The sequence below is a fragment of the Engraulis encrasicolus genome, chromosome 16 (assembly GCF_034702125.1).
Source record: "Engraulis encrasicolus isolate BLACKSEA-1 chromosome 16, IST_EnEncr_1.0, whole genome shotgun sequence".
Lineage (NCBI taxonomy): Eukaryota > Metazoa > Chordata > Actinopteri > Clupeiformes > Engraulidae > Engraulis > Engraulis encrasicolus.
Genome location: NC_085872.1, coordinates 35780088 through 35793203, shown reverse-complemented (window position 1 = coordinate 35793203; position 13116 = coordinate 35780088). Strand labels below are relative to the sequence as shown.

The window sequence follows — 13116 nt, the reverse complement described above, 5'->3', positions numbered from 1 at the left end:
CTTTTAAACTGAATACACAATTTAAAAAGGAATGTACATGTCAATACTCTCAGTTTATCGTGTTTAATATGTCAATACTTTTTGCTCCACATAACACTGAAATGGCTTTCATTCAAAGTGAAGGGAACTTGCTTCTGTTAAGCAACAACGTATTGCTGCCCCCTAATGGTTATGTGTAGTGCTGCAGGGTATTGCCTTTCCTGAACTTTTACATTGCGCCCTCGTCACGTGACAATAATCAACATGGCGACTACGGCGCGATGATTCCGTACAGAGGAATGGATCTAGAATTTTCAATCCCTTTGCATCCTTGTTTAATATTTAATTTTGCCTTTATTTTGTCTTTCACCAAGAAGACGTCAGTTACACATGAGTTTCTATGAGACGTGAGTTTGGCGACTTATGAGGTATTTTTTCAAGGGTGGAACAGTCTTGTTATGGAAGAGGAGGTACAGACCAGTGGGAGGCGAGAAGTAGGTTTTTGTTTACAGTCAGGCTGCAGGCTGATCCTGCACGGGGCAATCCAGTGTAATCCAGTACTTTACAAGCAACAAATTGTGAATGATGGTGATGCATGCAGTTTGTAACAACTGGTGTTAATTTTCTGTTTCCTTTTTTTTTCCTGCTCACAGACATTTTTACGAGTGCGGGCTAACAGGCAAACACGATTGAATGGTATGTATACATTTGCCTTTGTCACAATGTCAAAACTTGGAATCAGCTGTCGTTTTTTTGCGCAGAAGCAGTAGATCAGAGCGGTCTTGAGGAAAGAACAAGGATTTTCAAACATTTTCAGTTGTCGCCTACACTGCAACCCTCTCAAGGAAATAGCCTAGCTTCCTTCCCACCCACAACACATACATGTTGCATTGGTGACATGACAGTACAAGCTCTCACAATAATCTAACACTGATTCCATATGATAAAGCTGTGATAATATGCAAGTGATCATCATAGGTCCGACATTTTTCCATCTATAAAACATTACCCAATCTCAGGCATATATTTGAACATAACTACCAGTAGGCTACACACTTTAATCAAAGCAGAAGCATCAAAACAAATAATTATCAAAAATGTGCATCTTTCGTGTGACCTGTATGTGTCATGGTACCATCAGGCTATCTCCTGTGCAAAAAGGGGAAAAAATAGTGAATTAATTTTATTGAATTCCAACAGGCCTGTTTGCAAACAGTTGCAACTAGAACTTGGACATTTAATATAATCCTACCCTATAAGTGAGCGCTTGAGATCTTCAATAATTGAAAATCAGCTCACTTTTCACTCACACATTTTTCTAAGTGAAAGTGAATTGCTGTGTGGAGAGGTGGAGGCTTTGTATTGTCTTTCACTGCCTCACTAACAATCCTACGCTCCTGCAACACACTACATACACATGCTATCAAGTCAGCGATGCCACTGTATCTACAGTCCCCCGCCCCCCAGCATTTTTCTCCATTTATCAAGATATTTTAAGCATTAATTTTAACATTTGTCCAAAAAGTAGTTGCCACACAAGTTGGCAGCTGTGGTCCCTCCCGCAATGCTCTGTAACACATGCACCATATCGTCCACATACTCCTGGCTATAGAATATCCTGTGCCATTGCCGTGAACCTGACCAAAGTCAAAATGACCATTGTGACGTTTCATCTGCCCCCACCAAATACATGTTGACTCCCTTGGCCCCTGCCCCCCATGATACACACACACACACACACACACACACACACACACACACACACACACACACACACACACACACACACACACACACACACACAAAACATGTTAAGGCCATGCTGAATAAGTCTCAGCCCTCTCTGTCTGCTCTGTCCCTTTTGTCATGCAGCGCCTGCATGAGCAGAGGTCCTCTTTAACCCTTGACTTCTTGATATGTCAACAGTCGATGTCCTCTGCTGGTGCAGGCGCTCTGGCAAGGAACGCAACGTCAAAACCCCCCCAATTGCAGCGCCAGGCAGTGTGCCCCTAGCCCCTTGCTGCCTACGCCACGGTAAGACAGACCACCCCCCCCCTCCAACCCAATCCCCTTAAACACCCCACCATCCCTTCACGTGTTTAACTATCCTGTGTCCGTAGATCCACGTCTCTGTCCCCTCCCTGGGCTCGTAGTGCCACGTTTTCTTTTTAACCCCTCCCTATTCATAGAACCACTTATTTACCCATATATATTCCCATAGTTTATGATTTGGTGACTGTCTATTAGAGCGATGAACCCCATCACGGGAGTGAGGTGCGCTGTCTTCGTTTGAACTCAGGGGGGGGGCCTCCCTGGTTGTAATGTGTGCTACTGCTCGGTCGAGACCGTTGTGTGATCTTTTGAGGAAAGGCCGAGCGTGCGTGGAAAAACTCCTGCCGTGCCTAATTAATCCGGCTCTCTCTCTTCCCGATTAATGGTGCCCTCCCCCATTACCGTCACTGTGGCCCGGAGAGATTATGAGGCGTAGTGTCCTCTCCCCCCTCCCATCCTCCCTGCTTCCTTTCTTTCTCCTCTCCCTCTCTCCCTCTCTGTCTCTCCCCCTCTCTCTCTCTCGTGCCCCCTCCCTCGCTCGCTCGCTCGTCACCACAGAAGTTATGGCACATCTTTTCCCTCGCCCGCCCCGAGTCCCCCTTGGCTCCTTTCCTCAATCACGGCCACCTAAAAATTAATGTCCCCGCACGCCATTTGCAGTTAAGAAAAGGCGACACAGACTTACGGCGCAATAGGCGCTGCTATGCTGTGTTAAATTTCTAATTATGTGCGTGGGTTGGGCACAGGGGGCGGCAGACAGAGGGTGACGAGATCCAGCCCACTGCAGACACACACACACACACACACACACACACACGCACACACACACACACACACGCACACATCTGACGAGTGACTCCCTGAGAAAATGGGCTGTTGTTTTGTTGTGTTGGGGATTGGTTAACACCACCACCACCCTAATGTGTCAAGGTTGTTATATCTTCATGACGGCCATCTTGTTCCCTTCCCCGGTTGCTAAGTGACACCACTGGCAAGGGTTGTCCTTATCACTAGCCCTGTGCTGCTTGCCCATGATGTTTGTTTGTGTGCTGCAGAGAGCCTTAGGCAAGAGAGGGTCTCACTCGCTCTGATAATGGCTGCACAGCCGAGGCGTTGGTTCTTCTTTTTATTTCTGTTATTTGGTGAATGCCATGGGCATTGTATGTTACTCCTCCGTAGCCAATCTACTGTGCTGGGCTCAGCCCCGCCTAAACACAGCTTGAACCTGAGGATGTGACATTGAAGTTGCCTTTTCAAGACATTGCTGCCTCAAGGAAACGCATTCATTAGTGCAGTTAAAAAATAATATTTCACTCCGATTCTTATGAAACTATCCCTCTGTCTGTATGGTTTCTACATAAAATGTCTGTATGTTTTAAAGCATGTGTATGTGTACGTGTGTGCGAGTGTGTGTGTGGTGGTCCCGCAGCAACTCTGACACTGCTTCCTTTTTTGTGTGTTACAGCCCGGATCGGGAAGATGAAGCGTCGGAAGCCTGAAGATGGGCAGGTATGTCCACTGTGCAGCGCCCCGCTGGCAGGGACAGAGGAGGAGATGAGTAGGCATGTGGAGCAGTGTCTGTTTAAGGTAGCCTCCCGCTCCGACGCTTGCTTGCTCGCTCCCGCACCCGGCCGGCCTCCTGGTCCCCTTATCTCCCCCCCCACCACCACCACCTGTCTAGTCTCCCCCCCACAACCCCATGCTCTTTCTCTGCCCCCCTCCTGTTCTGTCTGCTTCTTCCCCTGGACATCAACTCTCAGCAGTTTCATCAGCAGTGCCAATGTTCCTCAGCCATAAGCATTTAGCTTAGCTTTTACCTTAGTTTGTTTTCTTGAGGTTAAGCTTCCTTGGTGTCTCAGGAACAGTACGTGTGTGATAGACAACCACTGATTTCACTTGCCTCCCATGTCCAGGGGAAGGAGTCCTATTAGACTATTAGATCACATACTTTTCCAATGGAGGACAGACACCCTCTTGGTCACCGTAGTTGATTTCAGCTCCTCCTGATCCATCCAGAGTGGCCCAGCTCATAGCAGCCATAGGGAAACGCACCTGGAGCTCACACAGCTGAATAGAATGTTTTTTTCTCCGACAATGCTTCCGCTGCTGGTTGGGTCAGGTGGCAATCTAGTTGACTCGATTAGACACCGCCGTAGATCCTTTCCTGTCTAACCCCATCATTTTAGTAGCTAGTGTCACTAACAGCACCACTGGTTTCTTTGGTGATGGGATTTCCTCAGTGCATGCATCCAGAAAGAATCACGTTCTGAATCATTTTAGATGCTGATGATTTGCCTCTAATAGCAATTGTTGGTGAAGGATTCATACAAGTTTGTGATGCTTAATAATACAGAATAGGGATTGTGACGTTGCTCTTCTCTTTTAATGTTATGTTTTTTTTGCTCTTGCAGAGGGAAGGAGTATGTGGGCCAGAAGACGATTCTGGTGACGTCGATGGAGAGAATGGCAACCGCTTCGAGGAGTACGAGTGGTGTGGTCAGAAGAGGGTGCGAGCCACCACTATGCTAGAGGGCGGCTACAGAGGTAAGCCTCCTTTCCATTTTAAAGCCAGAACCAGGTGTAGCTAACACTGTTTAAATTTTATTTGGCAATGCACTGCAGATTGGTGTTTTAGTCTAGGATGGGTGACTAATGCAGCGCTTTGGGCATTGTCTGAAAGTGTTTTTAATGGCTGTGTGGTATTTCTACCTTTGACCCGACGCTGTTGATTAATGGAATTCCGAGTCTAAATTAAATGAAACCATAACGTTTCCACTCAAATCAAATTTTTAGGAAGATCTTTAAATTATTCAGTTGTGGTGGAAAATGTAATTCTCTAAAGCACGCTTGCGTTTTGTAATGAAGTCCACCGTGATTAATCTCTTGCTGTGCGTAGTTGGCCAACTGAGTCTGCCACTGTTGTCCGTCCCCCAAGAGAAAGTGATTATACTCCACCACCACCTCTCCCCACCCCACCACCCCACCCCATCCCTTCAAACTCAGAAACTCTTATCTCCACGCTAAGGCTCCTGGCATTCGATCGCCATAAAGGGCTAATTTACAAAGGGCTAGAGAGAGAGAGAGAGGCAGAGAGCAAGAGAGTTGTTGCTTTACGGTCTCCCTCACTGCTAAGACCTGGGCTGGCCAGACGGAGAAACAAGCGCCAGATCAATCCCGACTTGGAGCTAAACTCGGCTGGCACAGAAGCCACCCAGCCCCTTGATCGGATGAGCACAAAGGCCCCCATGCACCCCTGTGATGTGGATGTGGCCGAGAGGGGGAGGGGGGAGCGAGGGAACGGACAGGGGACAGGAAGGAGGTTTGTGTGCGCGTGTGTGTGTATGTGTGTGTATGTGTGTGTGATATTTGTGGAGGTGGCGGTGGAGATAGCTGTTGGTAGGGGCAGCTTGCCTTGCTAGCTGGGGGGTCACTTGAAAGGCCCTCCAAGAACGCTCAGAAGGTGGATTTAGGCTTGAAATGTGCAGCTGAAGTCCTCCAGTGTTCAATCGGCCACGCTAAGAGGAACCCCCCACCGTCGAGGGAGAAGAGGCAGAGGAGAGGAGGAGCGAAAGGTTAGCGGGAGAAGGAGCGAGTCGAGCATCAATGGGATAAGAGGCCTATCCTCTGTGAACTAGCAGCAACCCCCTCCTCTCCTCTCCTCTACCAGCCTCCTTTGAGTGAGAGGAAGAAAGCCGAGGGGAAACACTTTCAACTGCACAAGAGTGTTGAAGGAGGAGAGGGAGAAAGATGGATGCGGACAGAGGAGCAATCGAAGAGGATCAGGTTTGTGCTCAGAGGATTGGGTGTGCGAGAGAGAGAGTGAGAGTGGGAGGGGGTTGTCTGAGTGTGCATGAGAGAGGGAGATAGAGATAGAGAGAGAGAACAAGAGAGAGGGAGAGGTGTGTGTGTGTGTGGGGGGGGGGGGTGCTCTCTCTGCCCATGGCTTAAGGGAGCCGCTGTGTCGATGAAGAGATCGAGATGGCAGACACAGGGAAGGGAGATCCTGAGAGAGGGAATGTGAAGATTTAGGCCCATGAAGATGGCGCAAGGGGATAAGCACTGCTAAGAGACAAGGGGGATAGAGAAAAAAAACACACACACACACACACACATACAGCTTTAAAGAGGGACTGATGTCTGGTGTCTGGTCTTGACCAGCAGGGTTCCAGCCAGCGCTGGCAACTTTAAAATGCCATCCTGACTGCAGAAACTTTGACCCCTGGCAGGAGTCTGTAAAGGCACAGACAGACAGACAGACAGACAGACAGACGGAAAGACAGACGGAAAGACAGACGGAAAGACAGACAGACAGACAGACAGACAGACAAGAGGCGATAAGCATGGTGGCACCAGCAGGGTGGCTGCAACTGTTACTGTGATGGTGGTGGTGGTAGTGGTTGTTGTAGTGGTGGTGGTGGTGGTGGTGTAGGTGCTGGTTGGTGATGTTTCACATGCGGCGCGTGCACCTGACGTTGGCATTTGTCTTGTGGTGTGACGGGCTGGCAGCTGGCTGGCACATGTAAATCACTGCACTCTCGGCGACACCTGCCAGGTGTGGAACAGAGGGGTCGGCATGTATAATGCATGTTAGGGTTAGCATTTAAGCGGCCAGGTTGGAGACCCTGCTTTTCATAACGAAGTCATTTACATAAGGCTGCTGTGAGCTTGCTTTCGCCGTGCGTGTGTGTGTGTGCGTGTGCGTGTGCGTGTGTGCGCGCGTGCGTGCGTGCGTGCGTGCGTGCGTGCGTGCGTGCGTGCGTGCGTGCGTGCGTGCGTGCATGCGGCTCCGTGCATCCATTCAGTGGAACTGGACAGATAGATAGATATAATATGCACGTGTCCACTGCTGCACGCTTGCTGTGCTGTGCTATGCTATGTGTGTGTGTGTCAGAGTGTGTGTAAGACACGCAGGGTTATTGATCTTGTCTGGGCTGACAGGGGGGAGGACTAAGACCTCCTCCCCGAGGGCGGTGGGTTGCCAGTGAGCGTGTGCGCCGCGTGCGCGCGTGCGTGCGTGCGTGCGTGCGGGCGTCAGCGTGCATAATGTGACTGAGAGGCAGTTAGAGCGGCGCTGACCTTTTCAGCCCAGATTAGATTGGCCTGCCAAGACTGGTTAACAGCAGCCAGCCAGCCACGCAGCACGGGTCACATGACCCTCCCAGGTAACTACCGCCGAGCGTCCAAATACGCCCGCCCCCGCATCAAAATACCGGGGGTTCGTGGTGTGCCAAGATTGGACTGCTGGATTGGAACTGTTGTCGTATGGTATGTTTAGTGTACAAAACCTCCTCAACTACGGTGTCCTTAAACTGACAGGAGTATGGGTGATACAGGAGGGAAGATGGATGCTTCTGTGGTCGCAATCTTCGCAATTGTGTCTCTCTGGCCACAGGACTTAGCCAGTGGTCTTGGTCAGCTCTGCTCTGCTCTGCTCTGCTCCGAGCCCTAACTACAGCCCAGCATTACAGACCGCTCGCAGGATCCATAGCCTGATCAATTGATTGGATTAACAGTGATTTCTCGCTCCCCCCACTCCACTCCCCATGCTTCTCCTTCTCCTGGTCTGCCACATCTCGACCGGTCCTTGCCGCCATTAGCGGTTGGGACAATCTTATTTATTTATGTTTTTCCCGTCCTCTTGTCTCCACTTCCCTGCAGTGAATTAATGAAACGTTGGGCATCGTTTACAGTTTATCGCCTTTTTGACCTGGACGGCTCCTCCTTGCCTCCTCCTCCTCCTCCTTCTGCTCCACCTCCTCCTTCCCATGAGCCTCTCTGGCTCCTCCTGTGTGTTGGGTAGATGTGCAGTAGAACACATCAGGCAGCAAGACTGTAGCCTTTGCAGTCTCCATTAACCACGCAAGGTTCTAGAATGCTACGCTCCCAATCTAGAATCTTGGGTGACTGGCTTCTGTGGTAGCCATTTTTGTTTATCCATTCTTAAGCCATCAGAGGCGGCTTGAGCGTGACTGCTACTACCCTTGAGCTAGATCATCAGCCGTGGTTTTTGCCGTGGAGCTGTTGTTGGTGGGGTGCTCATGTGTTGCTGATGTTTGGTGGGCGTTTCGGCGCTAACGGGCAGTGAAACAGGCCTGATTTATGCGCCGCGGCCACTGAGCACATATGCCTCCGTGGCCACTGGGAGCGAATAAAAACTTAAAAGATCCCTTTTATTTGATCACTAAAACCATCGACGCATTGTAAAAAAGGGTTAGCGTTTTGTGGCGCGTTTTATCCCTGCCACACAAAGGGAAGGGACGCTTTTTGCTCTGGCCCTAGTTTGATGAGCCCAGGAGACACACATGCCAGCCCATCTCTCTCTCTTGCGTGCACACACACACACACACACACACACACACACACACACACACACACACACACACACCACAGACAACCGCAACTGTCTCGCATCTATCCACTCCATACACTGTTAGAACAGGTGCGAAGCAGCTGTTCCATCTTCTGTTACTCTCCTCCCCGCTCTCTCTCACACACACACACACACACACACACACACACACACACACACACACATACACACAAGGATACACACACAAAGACAAGGATAGACATCCTCTCCATCCTTCACACTAAAAGGTCAGGACAGGGGAGAAACTGGTTAAACTGGCTCCCACTACAGTTAAAACCAACCTGTCAGCTTGACAGTTCACACTCGCTCACTCAATCACTCCACACTCCTCTGTCAACCGCACTCTCCTCCCTACCTCCCTAACACCCTCCTTCACACACACACACACACACACACACACACACACACACACACACACACACACACACACACACACACACACACACACACACACACATACACACATCCCTCTTCTCTTCCGCCTCTTCTTCCTCTCCAGAAGGTGTAAGTGGCTTGGCTTCATCCTTTCTCCTCCACTCATTCCATCATTCACTCACTCACCGCTCCCATCCCTCCCTCCCTGCCTTCCCCTCCCCCTCCTCGCCTTGTGCTGTAGCCGCAGGTGTGTGTGTGCGCGCGCGCGCGCGTGTGTGCGCGCGCGCGCGCGTGTGTGTGTGTGTGTGTGTGTGTGTGTGTGTGTGTGTGTGTGTGTGTGTGTGTGTGTGTGTGTGTGTGTGTGTGTGTGTGTGTGTGTGTGTGTGTGTGTGTGTGTGTACCTGCGTGCCTGCGTGCCTGTGTCCCTAAGCAGAGCTGAAGGCCCCAGTCAGGGGGGGCACAGCAGTTTGTCTGCCCTCCCGCTCATCACTGGATTTATAGGGGTGCCAATCACCCCACTGCCATGCTCCAGTGGACCACGGCCTCTCCGTCCCCCCCTTACCCCCCTACCACCGGACCGCAGTCTCTCCGTCCCCCTACCCCCCTACCACCAGTCCCCATGACCACCACCAAACCAAACAATCCCCGACCTGCTCCCAACTGGCTCCATCCACTTACATCCTGACAGGTGTCCTGACAGAGCTTGACCACCCCCTCCACACACACACACACACACACACACACACACACACACACACACACACACACACACACACACACACACACACACACACACACACACACACACACACACACACATTTCACCCTTCTGCCACATCCCTCAGAATCTCACCTCCTGTCCACCCCTGATGACTCTATACCTGGCTTCGGCCATGTCAAGCCACCTCTTAGCCTACCTGTCCGCCACCTAACTGCCCCTGACGTGTCCATTTCAATGTTCACCTTCACTCCTGTGGCCCTTAATTGGCTCCTGGACTGGTTGATTTGTTTGTTTGTTTGTTTGTTTGTTTGTGACCAGGGTTATTGGATTCTCTCTCGCTTCCTCTGTGTCTCTCAGCGTTGTGCCTCAGCTGGTTTTGACCAATGCTTTAGTAGTGCACATCAACATGTTTTAGTTGTGCACATCCTATGCTACGGTCTTTGGAAAGAAATTGTTTTAAGGTGTGAAATTAAATCTCTGTCTGTTTTCCTCCCTGACAGGAACTGGCTTTGCTGTGTGTAGCACGAAGGAGAGCCACGACAGCGACGCTGATCTGGACGTGGACGGTGACGACACGCTGGAATATGGCAAAGCACAGTATCCTTTCCCTCAAGGCACACTCGCTAGCAGTGTAGCTTCTTCCATGCTATTCTGTTCCGTGATACTCTATTCTGCTCTATTCTATTGTGTTCTGTTATGTTCTGTTCTATTCTATTCTGTTCTTTTCTATTCTATTCTATTCTGTTCTGTTGTATTCTATTCTGTTCCGTTCTATTTTATTCTATCCTGTTCTATGCTATGCTATTCTGTTCTATTCTATTCTATTTTGTTCTATGCTATGCTGTTCTATTCTGTTCTATTCTATTCTATTCCAAGTCTTAAGTGTCAGGTCACTGGATAACTGCTCAGCATCTAGGTTTTAAGCTGTGAATCTAAGGTTCTGTCCAGAGACCTCGCCTGTTCGTTAGCGTGACGGTCATACAGGTGTGTTTGGTTGCCACCTTAACCCGAGCGTCCCCAGGTACACAGAGGCCGACATCATCCCCTGCTCGGGAGAGGACCAGGGAGACACCAAAGAACGCGAGGCGCTGCGCGGCGCGGTCTTAAAGTGAGCTGGCAACTTGCAGTGATCCATGCAGCCAAAATAATATTTTATGGAATATGCGAAAGAGCACGACTTACAATGGGGTTCTGTGTTTCTTTGCAGCGGCGGCATGCCCTCCAACAGAATAACGCCAGAGTTCTCCAAATGGGCCAGTGACGGTGAGTGGAATTGGCAGAAACCATCAGAGACCGTAAAAGTTGTGAATATAATGTAAAAGTTGTAAAATATTTTCAAAAGTTGGACGTTCAGTTAACTTTTCAGGATGATTCCAGCTTAAGAACATCCATGTTGGTTCATTGTTTATTGTTATTCTCTTGACTGTGGCGTTGTTTGACGGGTGTGTGTGATGACTGGCCCTCTCCTCTTGTTCTTGCCCTCATCAGAGATGCCGTCCACCAGTAACGGGGAGAGCAGCAAGCAGGACATTAACTCCCCGTCCACGTCCTCCACTCCCAGGACCTGCAAGAACAGCGAGATCGAAAAGTAAGTGTCTTTCACTTTTACACACAGAGACACAAAACACACACACACACACACGCACACGCACTCACACACACACACACACACACACACACACACACACACACACACACACACACACACACACACACACACACACACACGCACACGCACACGCACTCACACACACACACTTGAATAAACTCGTGCACTCTCACTGTTGAGTACATGCACACACACAGGCACACAGTCTGAAACACACAGACACACTTAATTCCTCAAGTCCTCTCAGCTCCCTATCGCCTTTGAGACACTGTGTGTGTGTGTCTGTGTCTGTGTCTGTGTGTCTGTCTGTGTGTCTGTCTGTGTGTCTTCAATGTGTGAACGTGCAAGCAAACACTCAGCACGCACGTGTGGGTGGGAGGGTGTCGTGTCAGATCATAAATGATGTATTCAGTGTGGTCATCTCTCCGGAGCACGTTTGATCACAGACGAGGGGCCTGGGCTAGCGGGAGAGGAGAGCGAGCTGCCTATCGATCGATCCCCTGCAGCTGAGCCTCGCCCCGGCCTCGGATCCAGAGCAGCGCTGGCGAATGCTAATGCCAGCCCTGCACAGAACACCACAGAGCACACCTCCACCTCCACCTCCACCTCCACCTCCACCTCGCCTCAGTCACACCACACCAGACTACCACCAGACCAGAAAACACACACACACACACACACACACACACACACACACACACACACACACACACACACACACACACACACACACACACACACACACACACACACACACACACACACACACTTCCATCCCCATCTACACAGTCTTTTCATGCTATGTTGTAAGAGTAATCACTGAACCCCAACCCCTCCACCCACCTCAGCTGACCCCCCTACCCTCTCTCTCTCACACACACACACACACACACACACACACACACACACACACACACACACACACACACACACACACACACACACACACACACACACACACACACACACACACACCTCTACCTTCATCCATACAGCCCACCAGTTTGATGGTTAGGTAATGTCAGAAGTTCAGTGTATCTGTAAACCACCATCACCACCCTCGACGTGTACATACACTCACACACACACATATACACACACACACAAACTACACCCCCACCCCCAGCCCCACGGCAGCACCACCCCTGCCATCAGCACCTCCATCCCCCATCCCCCAGGCGTGTTGATGGGGACACCGAAGTGTGTCTGTGCTGATGCGTTTACGATGGGTCTGGCTACACCCCCTTCCCTGGAGACCGACAGACAGACGTACGAGTTCTGGAAGCGACGCTTTTCACAGGGAGCGATGGAGAGCAAGCGAAAGAGGGATGAGGCCTCTGCTCTGGTCCCTAGAGAGATAGTGGTGGTTGTGTGTGGAGGGGTGGGTGTAGAGGGATAAAGGGGGAAAGAAAGAGAAAGGGATGAAGGGAAAGAAAGGACCAGAAAGAGCGGGAGTGGAAGGGATGGGGAGACGGAGAGATGGAAAGAGAGAGAGAGAGAAATAGAGAGAGATGGAGAGAGAAAGGAAGAGAGCTTTCCTCCAGCAGCAGCAGCAGGAGCAGGCAGGCAGATAGATTTGAATAACCTGTGCATGTGAAAGGCCAACCCCTCTAATTCCCTCATCTCCACGTCCTCATCCATATTCCTCGACAAGAGCCACACGCAAAACAATTCCCCCTCCACACGCGCACACACACACGCACAGGCACACAAATGCACACACACACAGGCACATGTACGCTCGAGTCTCTCTCTCTCTCTCTCTCTCTCTCTCTCTCTCTCTCTCTCTCTCTCTCTCTCTCACTCTCTCACTCTCACACTCTCACACTCTCTCACTGCCTCTCTCTCCCACATGCTCACTTGCACTGACTCACCCAGTTCTACCCTCCTGAATGTGTAATTGGGGTCAGAGCGCAGAGACTAGACGAGGGGGGGGGTGTTAGAGACTCTGATTGCTTGACTCTGTAGGTCTGCCATGTCTTTGCTCCCTCCCTCCATCCATCCATCCAT

General features: G+C 50.4%; 1 protein-coding gene across 5 annotated transcripts in view; it reads left to right on the top strand.

The window, feature by feature from the left end:
- The first annotated feature begins 247 nt into the window (after window positions 1–247).
- Window positions 248–13116, top strand: part of rnf220a (ring finger protein 220a) — a 32214-nt gene continuing 19345 nt past the window's right edge. For 2 of the 5 annotated variants that reach the window (XM_063219523.1, XM_063219520.1), the window contains exons 1-8: window positions 393–473; window positions 633–675; window positions 3497–3618; window positions 4443–4575; window positions 9998–10094; window positions 10519–10605; window positions 10705–10760; window positions 10986–11085. In XM_063219523.1, the coding sequence (XP_063075593.1) occupies window positions 438–473; window positions 633–675; window positions 3497–3618; window positions 4443–4575; window positions 9998–10094; window positions 10519–10605; window positions 10705–10760; window positions 10986–11085 (674 nt within the window). In that variant the 5' untranslated portion in view covers window positions 393–437. The other 3 variants (XM_063219521.1, XM_063219519.1, XM_063219522.1) reach the window with 3 other exon arrangements.